This window comes from Hippopotamus amphibius, chromosome 2 (genome assembly GCF_030028045.1).
Source record: "Hippopotamus amphibius kiboko isolate mHipAmp2 chromosome 2, mHipAmp2.hap2, whole genome shotgun sequence".
Classification (NCBI taxonomy): Eukaryota; Metazoa; Chordata; class Mammalia; order Artiodactyla; family Hippopotamidae; genus Hippopotamus; species Hippopotamus amphibius.
In genome coordinates, this window is record NC_080187.1 from 183,693,368 (window position 1) to 183,706,455 (window position 13,088).

The 13,088-nt window shown below is 41.0% G+C and overlaps 1 protein-coding gene across 2 annotated transcripts in view; it reads left to right on the forward strand.

Annotated features, from left to right (window-relative positions):
* Nucleotides 1-13,088, forward strand: part of EIF2AK4 (eukaryotic translation initiation factor 2 alpha kinase 4) — a 96,780-nt gene that overhangs the window by 4,550 nt on the left and 79,142 nt on the right. For both annotated transcript variants that reach the window (XM_057721640.1, XM_057721641.1), the window contains exons 2-3: nucleotides 7,105-7,217; nucleotides 10,758-10,860. In XM_057721640.1, coding sequence (XP_057577623.1) covers nucleotides 7,105-7,217; nucleotides 10,758-10,860 — 216 coding nt within the window. The remainder of the gene's footprint in view (nucleotides 1-7,104; nucleotides 7,218-10,757; nucleotides 10,861-13,088) is intronic.

Consider the following 13,088-nt stretch of genomic DNA (forward strand, 5'->3'; position numbering starts at 1 on the left):
TGGTGTTTATGCATTCTAAATGTAATAGTTTGCGTCTACCAACCCCAAGTGCCCAGTCCGTCCCTCTCCCTCTTGTGTTAGTATTTTTAATTGATTTTCTAAACCTCACCCTCACTCTGCTGCTCCTCTTGTAAACCAATGAAGTTTAATCACAGGCTGTCATTAACCCTCATGCCTTGGAACCAAAAGATTTGCTCCTGTGTGGAATAGCTGATAAAATTCTCAGTTTTTAACAGTCTTATCCTTCACTCCAGTATTTTTAGCAGAAATTGACACATGCTTACACCAGTGTATTTTGGGGGGCCTGAGTGTGAGGAAATGCCCGAGAGAAGCACATTCAGACTGAGAAACTGGGGTTTCTGCCAGCATTGGCTGGGTGCTCCTTCAGGTGGTGTGCAGTGTGCTGAAAAGAGTGTCCCCCAGGTCAATGTTCCTCATCCTGTGGGGTGTATTAAGATCATTGGGTTTTGTTTCTTGAAAAGCTGTTTTAATTTTTTTTTTACTTTGGGGAGGATTAGTCCAAATGAGCATTACCTCTCCTATGTTTTAGGACTGAGTTTGCATTACTCTTTCACTTTTTATACCTTAAGGATTTGTTTGGCTATTTTATAGTATTTCAGGAGAGTATCCAAGTTCTTGATCTCATTGAGAAGCAAATGTAACTGATATCTCATTGTAGCATGGCTTTCTCTCCATGGCTACTTATTATGTTACCTTCACGTCACTTGCATTTTCGGTTTTTGAAAAAAATATTTTTTCTCATGTAGAATTTTGTATATTTTGTAGCTATACATTCTCCATTGTGTTTTCCTCTCATTAGAGGCTCTCAAAAAATTCTGGTTACCCTTTACTTTGTGTTTTTTTGCCTACAAATATTACAGGAATTTATTATTTCCTTGTGCAGCTTAAACCAAAGATTTTATCAACATTGAATTCTAATGACCATTTATCTTCTAAAGGCACGAAGGAGGCCTTACCCAATCCTAATCTTTAGTACATCTTGGTTGTTGAACTTTTTAATTAAGTCCTGTTCAGCTTCAGGAGTCCTCAAATGCTCTAATGTGAGCTAACACTTGGTATCCTAAACGTGTTTTGCATAAAAAACTCTTCACATGTTGGGGAGCCTCTCAGTTTGCTTGAGAAAAGCCTGGCAAGTATTCTGTTATTACCTTTGAAAGCACTGTTCCCTGACTGTCTTTTTTTTTTTTTCTTCTAGTGAGCTAGTGTTGGTTAGGATTAAGTTTAGCTACATATGATAGAAAACTTAAAATAACAGTTTACTTTTTTACATGTATAGGTCTGGAGTCTAGGGCTTTTTCTGAATTGCTGTTCTACCATTCTTAATGTACCCTTCATGGCCTAAAATGGCTGTCTGACCTCCAGTCATCACATCTACATTCCAGCCAGCTGGAAGGAGAATGGGATAAAGAAGTTTTATCCCTTTCCTTTAATAAAGGTCACTTCCTACAAATTGCTTATTATAATTCTTTCATTCTACTGGCCAGAAATTAATCCACACTGAGCTGCAAAGGAGTCTGGGAAGTGTATCCAGCTAAAAAATCAGGGATTCTATTACAAAGAAAAAAGGAGAATGGATATTGGGGAACAATTGATAGTCTCTACTGAGAAATACCCCAAAGTCTATGCCCCATGGAGAGGAATATCATTCTGGTCCAGTCAAACTGTCAGGCAAAGATAAAGGTCTTACGGGACTTCCCTGGTGGTGCAGTGGTTAAGTCTCTGCACTCCCAATGCCTGGGACCCAGGTTCAATCCATGGTCAGGGAGCCAGATCCCACATGCATGCTGCAACTAAGAGTTTGCATGCCTCAACTAAGAGTTTACATGCCACAGCTAAGGAGCCCTCGAGCCGCAACTAAGGAGTCCACCTGCCACAACTAAGACCTGGTGCAACCAAATAAAACTAAATAAATAAATAAATATTTTTAAAAAACAAACAAACAAAAAAACAAAGATAAAGGCCTTAGAAGTAGCCAGTCACCTGGTAGCTTCAATGTCCTCCTGTTTGGGTTGGTCTCACTTGATACTCAGAACCAGGCAAGTTGTTAGGTTTTTGTCAAACTTATGTCATTCTTCAGTGACCACAGGTCTGTTCTTTCATCCAAACCACCATCACTGGACTCATGCACTTAAATCTGAAACCTTTATGCATCCAGGGGTCCCTCCACTTTGCATCAAAACTCTTTACTCTTTTCTCAAAGTTTGCTTTGGCATTATCTGGTCTCACCACCATTATCACTGCTACCCTGCTAGTGTTGCTCTGCTGTGTGAGTAAGTAACTAGAACACTAGACCAGCATGTGTTCTATGGTGGGCCACCTAGGAGTATTTGCAGGATCCTAATCACTTTTTTAGGCCATTGTTCTATATACTGATGTTTTGCCCGGTAGTCCCCTGGTGGCTGAGAGAGACCTCCTTCCCTGAGGCTTGCCAGCAGTCTTTTTTTTTTTTTAATATTTATTTATTTTATTATTTATTTATTTGGTTGTGCAGGGTCTTAGTTGTGGCAGGCAGGCTCCTTAGTTGTGGCTCTCGGGCTCCTTAGTCGTGGCATGCAAACTCTTAGTTGCAGCATGTGTGTGGGATCTAGTTTCTCGACCAGGGAGAATCGAACCCCGGCCCACTGTTGGGAGCCCAGAGTCTTAACCACTACATCACCAGGGAAGTCCCCTGCCAGCAGTCTTTAACTGGATTCATTGTGCTTGCTTAAGCATTCCCTTTGGTAAAGAATGTCTTCAAAATGTATAGTCCAGCAATGGCCTCTGTTTTCTGAAACTGACTTCCTGTTCTGGTGACTCCAGACATAAAGTGTGGGGTTCCCTGTACCATTTCCTGAGGTCAGTTACATTTCAATGTATTCTTCACTTCCTGCATAAAGACAGAAAGGATTGTTAAACCAGCTTTGTTATCTTACATATGCAGAGATAACCCACTTCGTGTGGCATATGTTATCTATATGTTGCAAGTTCATCTCTATGCTGAGCCTAAGAAAATCCTATCCCTTGGTTTGCGATTGTAGTTTATACTATCTCAGATTGCTGATATAGTTATATGATTCTTGCTCCTTTCAGTTATAGAAGACTACTCCAATTTTGTTGCTTCAGAACAGAAAATCTGCTATTGTTCCTGAGTGGTGTTCTTGCATTTTAGCACCTTGACTTATACCTCTTTCACCTCGGGCCAGCAGGGTCTTGAATATTTTACTTTAAGTAGACCACCTGTGTGGCATTTCCCTTTATTTTTTTATTTTATTTTATTGAAGTATAGTTGATATACAATGTTGTGTTAATTTCTTCTGTACAGCAAAGTGACTCAGTTATAGGCATATATACTCTTACCTTCTTATTTATTTTGACTCTTTAAGTTATATGGGTCAGTATGAATTTACAGCAGTATTCCCATTTGCATTCTGAAATAAAGTTTTCATTGGTCAACAAATAAGAAAATGAAAGGCAGAATAATGTACATGTGAAGATGTGTTAATATAAGATAAATTGACTAGACTCTGTTCTGTTTTTGTACTTCCTCCTATTTTTGGTACTAAAATATTCTGTGTTGTCTCAAGTGATATCTACAGTGAAGAGGGAGCAAAAAGTATTTTCTTGACAAAATTGTAAGTTGGTAATTGTGGTGTCCCTCTAAAATTTGTGGCCTGTGAGTTGAGAAATCTGTAAAGATTTGATCTGATGGAGAAAGCATTGGTAAGATTTTGTTTCAGTCTGTCTAACTGTCTTTCTCTCAGTTTTTACATCTCTAAAATGGAGATATATACCTTTTTCTACATCACTGGATTGCTGTTGGGAAGTGAATAATAATAACACAGGCAAAGACTGCTTGATAGGATTGACTTCAGAATAATCCACCATGGCACTTGACGGTAGGGGCACATATAGATATGCAAGATTGGCCATAAATTGGTCATTGTTGAAACTGGCTGGTGAATACATGGAGTTCATTATATCGTGATCCGCTTTGTTTGAAATTTCCATATTGAGAAGCTTTTCCAAAAGTGAGGCTATTTAAGAGACTGCTCAAGGTAAATAGTTTGTCCTTTTCTTCTTAGCAACTGAGTGTTAGTATTTTTGCTGCTCTTAGCAGCTAGATGCTTTCCCTGTTAAATTCTGTCTACTATATAAAGCAGATAACAGCCAGCCTGCCTTGGTTGAAAAGGAAACAGGAAGCTGGGAGCCTAACAGGTTCAGTCTCATCCTCAGCCTGGGAAGCACCTCACGCTCCCCTACCTGCTTTTTTTTTTTTTTTTTGTCTCGTGAACTGTCATTCTAGAAGAGCCCATCCTCCTATCAGAATCCAGTCTGTCTCTGCTGTGCCCGGGATCCATTGCCTTCAGATCCCAGCTTGGTCTCTTTCCCGCTCTTCCGTAACATGTCCATCAGTAGTCTCACATGCTCTAGTATCCTCCATCTTTAAAACAGAACAAAAGAAATTCATCCCTGGATTTCCCATTCCCTCCCCCAGTCTATGGCCGCACTCTTTGACCCCCTTAATGCCCAAACCCAAACCTCCTTGAAGGAGTTGTCATAGACTTGCTGTGGCCTCTTCCTCACCCAGTGTCCACTCTTTATCACACTAGGGTCTGCTCTTGGCAAGGTCACCTGCAGTGCCCGTGTTTCCCCTCAGTGGATGCTCTCTGTCCTCATCCTACTCTATCTACTTAAAGGAGCATCTGTACAAGACAGCAGCCTTCTGCTTTCCTCTCTTGGGGCCCAGTCTTTTTGTCAGCCTTACCTCAAATCCACCTTCTTCTCTCTCCTCTGCCACTGACACAGGCTGAATTGTTATAATAGCTTTTGACTTCTGCCCTTACTCTTCCCCGTTCATTCTTCACTCAGCCACCAAAGCGATCTTTTAAAATGTGTGTTAGAGCATATCATCTCCATCTTAAAACTCTGACAAGTATTTTACCTAGCTGACAAGGCCCTTTGGGGTCCAGCCATTCCTTACCACACCTGCTTCACCTGGTCTCCCCCTTCCCTCCTGTGTGCCAGACACACTGGCCTTCTTTTGGTTTTTGGAATACACCAGGCTTTCTCACTTCGAATCTCTTATGCACTCTTCCCCTATCTAGAATGCTTGGTCTCTGGCTTGTCTCCATTTAAGTGCATCATCCTCTGATAGATCTTAGCTGGTGGCCACGTTCAAGGATGTTCCCTCATATCCACCGCAGGTCATTCTCTAAGTGGAGTGTAGGGGATGCAAAACTTTACCTCTGTCCTCTCAGGATTCCTGGCTGGATCTGAGAATTAAATTGACATAAGACAGGTTAACAGGAGAAAAGCATATGGACTTTCACGGGTACATAGGAAGCCCTATAGGAAAATGAAAGTCCAAAGAAATGGCCCTGAGTGTGTAGTATATAGTAGGTTGAAGAAAGAGAGGCAGTTGTAGGAAAGTAACTAAAATATAGGGGGAGACAAAGGAAGATAAGAGTTATTTTAATAAGGTCTCTTTGTACAGACTTCTCTCAACCTCGACTCCCTGTATCTGGTAATAACAATATTTCTTTCCCCTGGTATAGAAGGGCATCTTTGACAGGGAGTTTTATCTCCTTCTTTCAGGAAGAAAAGGAAAGTCAGAATGCCTTTCTTGTAATGGCTGTTTTCAAGAACCTTTAGCTCAGTACAGTCCTTATGCCCAGGTGGCATATTTTGGGGTGGCCTATTCTGTTACCCCTCAAGGGCATAGCATCATCTCTTCAACAGCATTTTCTAAACTTGTACTTACATGTTACGTATGTTTTCTCCTACCAGACTGGAAGGAATTTCCTTGACAGCTGAAAGCATGTCTGTTTTCTCACCTGTGTGTGCTAACAGTGCCTGACAGTCAGCAAGTGCTCAATAAGCGTGGGTGATGAGGCATGATGGGTGGATAAGTGGATGAAGGGCCTCAGGAGTCACGGGATGTTTATCCTCCCCAGGACTACATTCACAGAATTGTGCTCTCCTGGAGCTTTTACCAAGGATTATTATAAATCCATAGAAAAACCAAGCTTACATATTTTACTATGTAGTTGATTGTGTAATTCATAGTGCCACATGTAAGGTTCATGTTATAAATTTCTGTTAGAATTTAATGTTGCTAAATACTTTGTTGCCCTTAGAAGAATTTTTATCCTTTCTCTTTTCTGAAAATGCTGCATTTCCCTTTTTTTGCCCTGGCTGCCTGGACATTCCAAGGCAAAGTTAAGGCTCAGTCACAGCAACTCAGGGTTGGCATTAACAAGGGAGGGCTGATGGAAGAGACACAGTTTTGGGAATCAGAACTGGATTTGAAGTCCAGACTTGCTGCTGTGTGTTAGGGAACAAGAAACTGAAAGTCTGAGCCCGAGCCGCCTTGTCTGTAAAATGGAGATCGTACCTACCTCGCAGAGATGGTCAAGTGTCTGGACCACATGCATAGATGTTCCCTCAGCCGCCCCTTTCTCGTAATATATAGGTAATATAAACTGCCTCAAATGCTTTTTGAAAAAAGCATATATAAGTAAAGAACAGTCGAGTATTTGGTGAAAAGCAGTTGGTTGAAAGCATACACAGTTTTAGAAGAGCTCTCAGATTTCATGTCAAGGTTTTCACTTGTTACCTTAATATTTGAAGTATCCCCTGCTCAGGAGGCCTTCCCTGACCCACCTGTCTGAATACCTTCTCCTCCTCCACCCCTGTGCTCCGTGACTCGCCTTTGTTTTCTTTGCAGCACTCATCACTATTTGAAAGCATTCATTTGTCTTCTAGTTTGTGGCAGCTAGTTGTGTTCGTGTCTGTGTAGGTTCGCCTCTGAACTCCCAGTCTCTAGGGCAGGAGGTCATCAGCACTCAGTGACATCTGAATGAATGGAGGCTACATGGGACATTTCAGGTCACTCCTTAGATAACTGTGAAAGGGAAAATGCACTTTTTTGGCAGGTTTTTTTTTAAACTATGCTTTAGGAAAATGTGACCAACACCTATATAAAATAAAATTATGTGTAATATTTTAAAAAGTAGAACTTTTGGCTAAAATATTTATAATTATTATCTTAATCATTAATGATTGGCTTTCTAGAGAAAAAAAGATTTTCTTTTTCTCTTTCAGGCCAAAGAGGCTCCTGAAATCAATTTAGTCCTGTACCCTCAGGGCCTGACTGGAGAAGAAGTATACGTGAAAGTGGATTTGAGAGTGAAATGCCCACCCACCTATCCAGATGTGTGAGTACATTTATAAATAGCCTTGATGTGATTTCAGTTCTCTGTTTTGAAAACACAGGAACAGGTTGACGTTAATGGCATTTTCTCCTTCTGGCCCCCATTCCATTTAAAATTTTATTTCCTATCACCTGCATTTCATCAAAACTACATCAGCAGTAGACATTTTCATGAAACCTGTCTCCTGTGAAGTCAGCTTATAGTCAGTATTCTCTAAGGATGGTAATATTGCTCCATGACTAATGTTTACTTCCTCTGATATGTTAACTTTTGTTTGTTTAATTCTTCATAAACTAGGAAGAGGAACAATCTAGAAAAAAAAGATAAGAGTGCAGTGACTAAAAAAGCCTTGTGTACTTAGTTTTAAAGTTTGATTGGCACTAGGACTTAAAGTAGCCTTCCGAGCCTAATGGGACCTTTACCTCCTAGAGTAAAGGAGGATTTAGAGTCGCCCTGTTTCCCTGGGGGTGAGGGGTGGGTGCTGCTGACGAGTCTTCACTGGGCAGGCCCACGCCCTGCAGGGTGTGTAGCATTGCCGGCTTCTACCCACTAATGCCAAGAGAATTCTCCAGTCAGTGAGACAGCTGGAAACCTCACGTATTTCTAAACTTTCCCTGAAGGTGTTACCCGCTCTGGTTGAGATCCACTCGTAAAACAAAAGCATTAGCTATCAGGACTCAGAGTGTTCTTTTTTTGAAGTACCATGCATATTCCATGTAATCTTTCCCCGGACATTCCATGTGGAAAACTAGATTGGCCTGGATGATGTTTTATCATTTGAGCATGTTGTATAGGAAGCCAGTGAAGGAAAGTGACAAATAAAAGGAAGTACTGCCTTACATAGTGAATGGTAAATGTATGGAATTTGTTGTCTTAAGAGGTGATGGAGGATGTGAAAATACAGATAGGTCAAGATGAGCTCCTCGAAGATAATCCACTTTTAGCCCAACCTCTATGCCTAGAGTAGATATAGTAGGTATTCAGAAAGTTAATTTATGCATTAATTGAAGGGTAATTAATTTTATGAAAGAAAAATAAGACAGTGCCTCTCTAGGTTTTATTTTTCCTGACACTAAATAGGTGGTGTCTTTTCTGACACCAGCTGAGTATCCAAACAATTTAGTTCTAACACTAGCTATCCATAGTTATTGATAGCTGGGTTAGAGACTTAGTCCCATGACAAGACTTCAGATGCCAGTTGCAAATCTCAGTACTTTTGATCAACTGGGTATAAATTTGCAGGTTCCCATGACCCCCCAGGTTTGATAATTTGCTAGAACAGCTCACAGAACTCAGGAAGGCACTTCACTTACCATTACCGGTTTATTATAAAGGATACAACTCAGGACCAGCCAGATGGAGGAGATGCTTAGGCAAGGAGTGTGGGGAGGGGCGCAGATCTTCTTTGCCCTCTTGACATTGACTGATGTTCCCTGGGGGGATACAGTCACCCCAATCAAGGACCACTGCATTAGAGAGCTTTTCAGGTAAATCTTGATGTGTCCACTTCGTAAAAATATCATTTAAGAAACAGCATGCAAATGCTTATAAAAAGTAAAAAAGTAAACATTGTAATATCAGCTACTGGGACTTCCCTGGTGGTGCATGGTTAAAAATTTGCCTGCCAGTGCGAGGGACATGGGTATGAGCCCTGGTCCGGGAAAATCCCACATGCCGTGGAGCAGCTAAGCCTGTGCGCCACAACTACTGAAGCCCACGTCCCTAGAGCCCATACTCTGCAACACAAGAAGCCGCTGCACTGAGAAGCCCATGCACCACAACGAAGCGTAGCCCCCGCTCGCCACAACTAGAGAAGCCTGTGTGCAGCAGTGAAGACCCGATGCAAAATAAATAAAAATAAAGAAATAAAAATAAATTAAAAAAAAATCAGCTACATACAATTATGAATTATGTAGCAAGGGCATAAAGAGAACATTGGAAATGGTAAAGCTAATTAGTGTTGCAGATGAATTTTTCACCATTCTGTTAATATTGGTATATAATGACTGCTTGATTTTTTTTTTTAAAATTATGTAAGTCTTGACTTGGGGAAACATTCCTGTCTTTTGAGATGATATGGTGCAGGAAAACTTTTCTTTTCTGCAAAATGGTCCTTGATGCCACTGTGAGAGAGAGAATCCTGGGTTAGGTGGACCATACCTGGACTCAGTAGTCTCTCTCAGATTTCCATCTATCCAACTAGATTGATGATCGTAGCAATCTATCATACTGAAGCATTGAGAGGATGCCTAGATAAGTGAATAGTAAAGGCTTCACTAAGGTAAAATACCGTGAATTATTCAGAAATGCTGAGTGAGAAGCGATGAGTCATCTTCTCTTCTAAATGAAGCCTACTTAATCTCAGAGTTGTTATTCAATGTGTATTGGTTGGAAGTAAGAGGAACCCCAAGGGACTCCCCTGGTGGCACAGTGGTTAAGAATCTGCCTGTCAATGCAGGGGACACGGGTTCAGTCCCTGGTCTGGGAAGATCCCATATGCCGAGGAGCAACTAAGCCCATGAGCCGTAACTCCTGAGCCCGTGTGCCACAACTACTGAAGCCCCTGTGCCTAGAGCCCGTGCTCTGCAACAATAGAAACCACTACAATGAGAAACCCACACCTGCAGTGAAGAGTAGTCCCCCCGGCTCGCCACAACTAGAGAAAACCCACATGCAACAATGAAGACCCAATAAATAATTAATAATAAAATAAAATAATTAATTAATTTTTTTAAAAAAAGAGGAACCTCAACGGCTAGTTGGACTTCTCCTTGGGTAGAAAGTGTTAACTCTTAGCTCTATAGGGATGAAAAGGAGAGTGTGGTAGGCCTCCTTGGAATAGCAGAGTTTGCAGAGTGTGCATGACTAGACTTATACGTGAGTGAGTGAGCTCATTACAGCAAAATGAGTGCCTGGGACACAGCACGTTGTGGGAATACTAGATGGATCTCTGTGGCTCCATCTCGCCTAGTTATTCTTGTCCTGCTTTATGCTGGAGCACACAAACGATCACAGAGCGCTTGGTCTCTGGCGGGTGAGCTGTCAGCGTAAACTGATGCTGAGGGGCAGAGCCAGGATTAAGCACTGCTGTACAAGGGAGCGCACGGTGACGTTACTAGGCTAGAGTCACACACCCAGCAGGAGTGAGTTTTTTAAAAGGCAGTAAATAGTAGTTGATGTTAGAAATTTGAATCAGATTGTGAAGCTGAAATCAGACAGAGGAGCTGGGGAGACAGCTGATCGAGCCCCCGTACGTCTGGTCCTCGGGGGAAGGAGGGCACCTGGCTACCCACACTGATGACTGGCCAGCCCACTTCTGCCCCACAGGCTGCAGGCGACTCCATGTTGAGCGCTGTGTCAACAGAGTTGCTGGGGTAAAGTTGAAATCCTTTTGAGATGAAAGGAAATGTTCCTGGGGGTACAGAGAGGTTCACAAATGAGGCTCTTATGAAATCCCCAGGCCCTGACCTTGAACTTAGGAAGTATTAATGCAAATAATCTATACTTTCTAGAGTAACTCCTTTTTGTTTTTTTCTTTTCCAGAGTCCCTGAAATAGAATTAAAGAATGCCAAAGGTCTGTCAAACGAAAGTGTTAATTTGTTAAAGTCCCGTCTAGAAGAAATGGCCAAAAAACATTGTGGCGAGGTATGATTTGTTAAACTGGAATTATGAGAGGATGATAAAAATCTCGTCATGTTCACCAGTGTTTGCCTTCCGGCCTTTTCTTTGGGTTAAAGACTTTCCCATTGCACCTCAAATCTAAGTTTCAGTAGGATGTTTTGGTTTTTATTGGTATCTACAAAGGGGAACATTGCTGTTTTTATTTCTTTAATTAACGATTTTTATGAACTACAAATTGTAGCATGTATATAGGTAGTACTATTGATGCTTAAGAATTCTTCTGGAAACACTTTATATAAACCTGGCCATACTTTTTGCCCACTTTGGACCTGGCATCATGACCTCATCTTGACTTGAACCTTTATGTCGGAAAATGTTTACAGACAAGTGATTTCTCACCAAACTTTGCCACCTCTCCATTTTTCATATCAGAAGAACTGTTTTCGTTCTCGATAATTAACAACACCCTCTCCTCCATCAGTGTCCCTTTTGTACCTGAGCATTTACACATAGGTCAGTACTGATTCTTTTTTAATCCTGTGACATCAGCGTCTACATGAGCTCCCCCTTGGGTGGCAGAACACTTTCTGTAGGGCTAGGCTAGGTGAATTCTTAGGGCAGAGTATTACTGTGTGTATTAACTGTTTATACCGTGTGTATAATTACTGACAGTATTATTATCTCTTAAATATAATCCATCTTTTCCTCACTTTTGTATAAGATCACTCAGTGTTTTCGCCTAGGCAGCTCATGCTTAACTATCTCATCCTGTGAAAAGTGAGAGGAGCTAAGTAAGGACTAACCCTAGGCCTCTGTGTCTGTGTTGGACCTGTAGGAAAGTGACTGGACAATTTTTTACTTGCATTCTATAACACAGTGAGTCACAGCCGGCTAAGCTGTGTTTCCAAGAACTTCAGTGATTGTTGTGGTACAGAAAGTGATTGTAGAACAGCCTGGACAAAAAAATAGGCTTTCGGAATTATTCCAACTTTCTTTTTAGTTTAAGTTCTTTCTAGTGTAGTCTAATGTCTAACTGAAAAATAATGTGGAGTTCCACAGAAAATTCAGCTACAGAATCCTCTGGTTTCTCGGATTCATAATTTGTGGTTTTTTTGAAAAACCTTTTCATTTTGTTGATGGTTTCCTTTGCTGTGCAGAAACTTTTTAATTGGATGTAGTCTCACTTGTTTATTTCTACTTTTGTTGTCCCCCCACCCCACCCCCCACCTTTTTTGGCTTTATTTTAAATTATACTCTTTATTTTGAGATAGATTCACATGCAATTGTAAGAAATAATACCAGGAGAGGCCAGGTACCCTTTACTCAGTTTGCCCCAATGGTAACATTTTTGCAAAACTAGTATAATATTGTAATCAGGATGTTGATATTGATACAGTCAAGATACAGAATAGTTTCATTACCACAAGATCCCTAATGTTGCCATCTCCCTACACCCCCATGCCCTCCCATACCTAACAGCCACTCATCTGTTCTCCATCTCTGTGATTTTTCTCATTTCTAGGATGTTATATCTGTAGAGTCATAGTGTGTATCCTTTGGGATTTACTCTCCCCCTCCCCCACCCCCTTCAGCATTATTCTCTGGAGACTCATCAGATTGTCACATGTATCAATAGTTGTTACTTCTATTGCTGAGTAGTATTCCATCTTATAGGTGCAGTACTGTTTGTTTAGCCATCCAGCAGGTGAAAGATATCTGAATTGTTTCCAGTTTGGGGCTATTAAAAATAAAGCTGGTGTGAACATTTATGTACAGATTTTTGTGTGAACATGTTTTCATTTCTCTGAAATAAATGTTCAGGAGTGCAGTTGTGGGTGTATGGTACTATATGTTCAGTTTTTTAAGAAATTGCCCAAATTTTCCAGATTAGCTGACCACTTTACATTCCCACTAGCAATATGTGGGTGATGCAGTTTCTCCACATTCTTGTCAGCATTTGATGTTGTCAGCTTTTTATTTTAGCTCTTCTCATAGAAGTTGTGATGGTTAATTTTATGTGTCAGTTGGCTAGGCCATGGTACCTGGATATTTGGCCAAACATTATTCTGTATGTTTCTGCGAAGGTATTTTTTAGATGAAATTAACATTTAAATCAGTAGATTTGAGTTAAGCAGATAACACACCATAGTGTGGGTGGGCCTCACCCAATCAGTTGAGGGCTTTAAAAGGAAAAGACTGGCCTCCCTGGAAGAAGAGGGAATTGCCAGGAGATGGCCTTTGGACTTGAACTG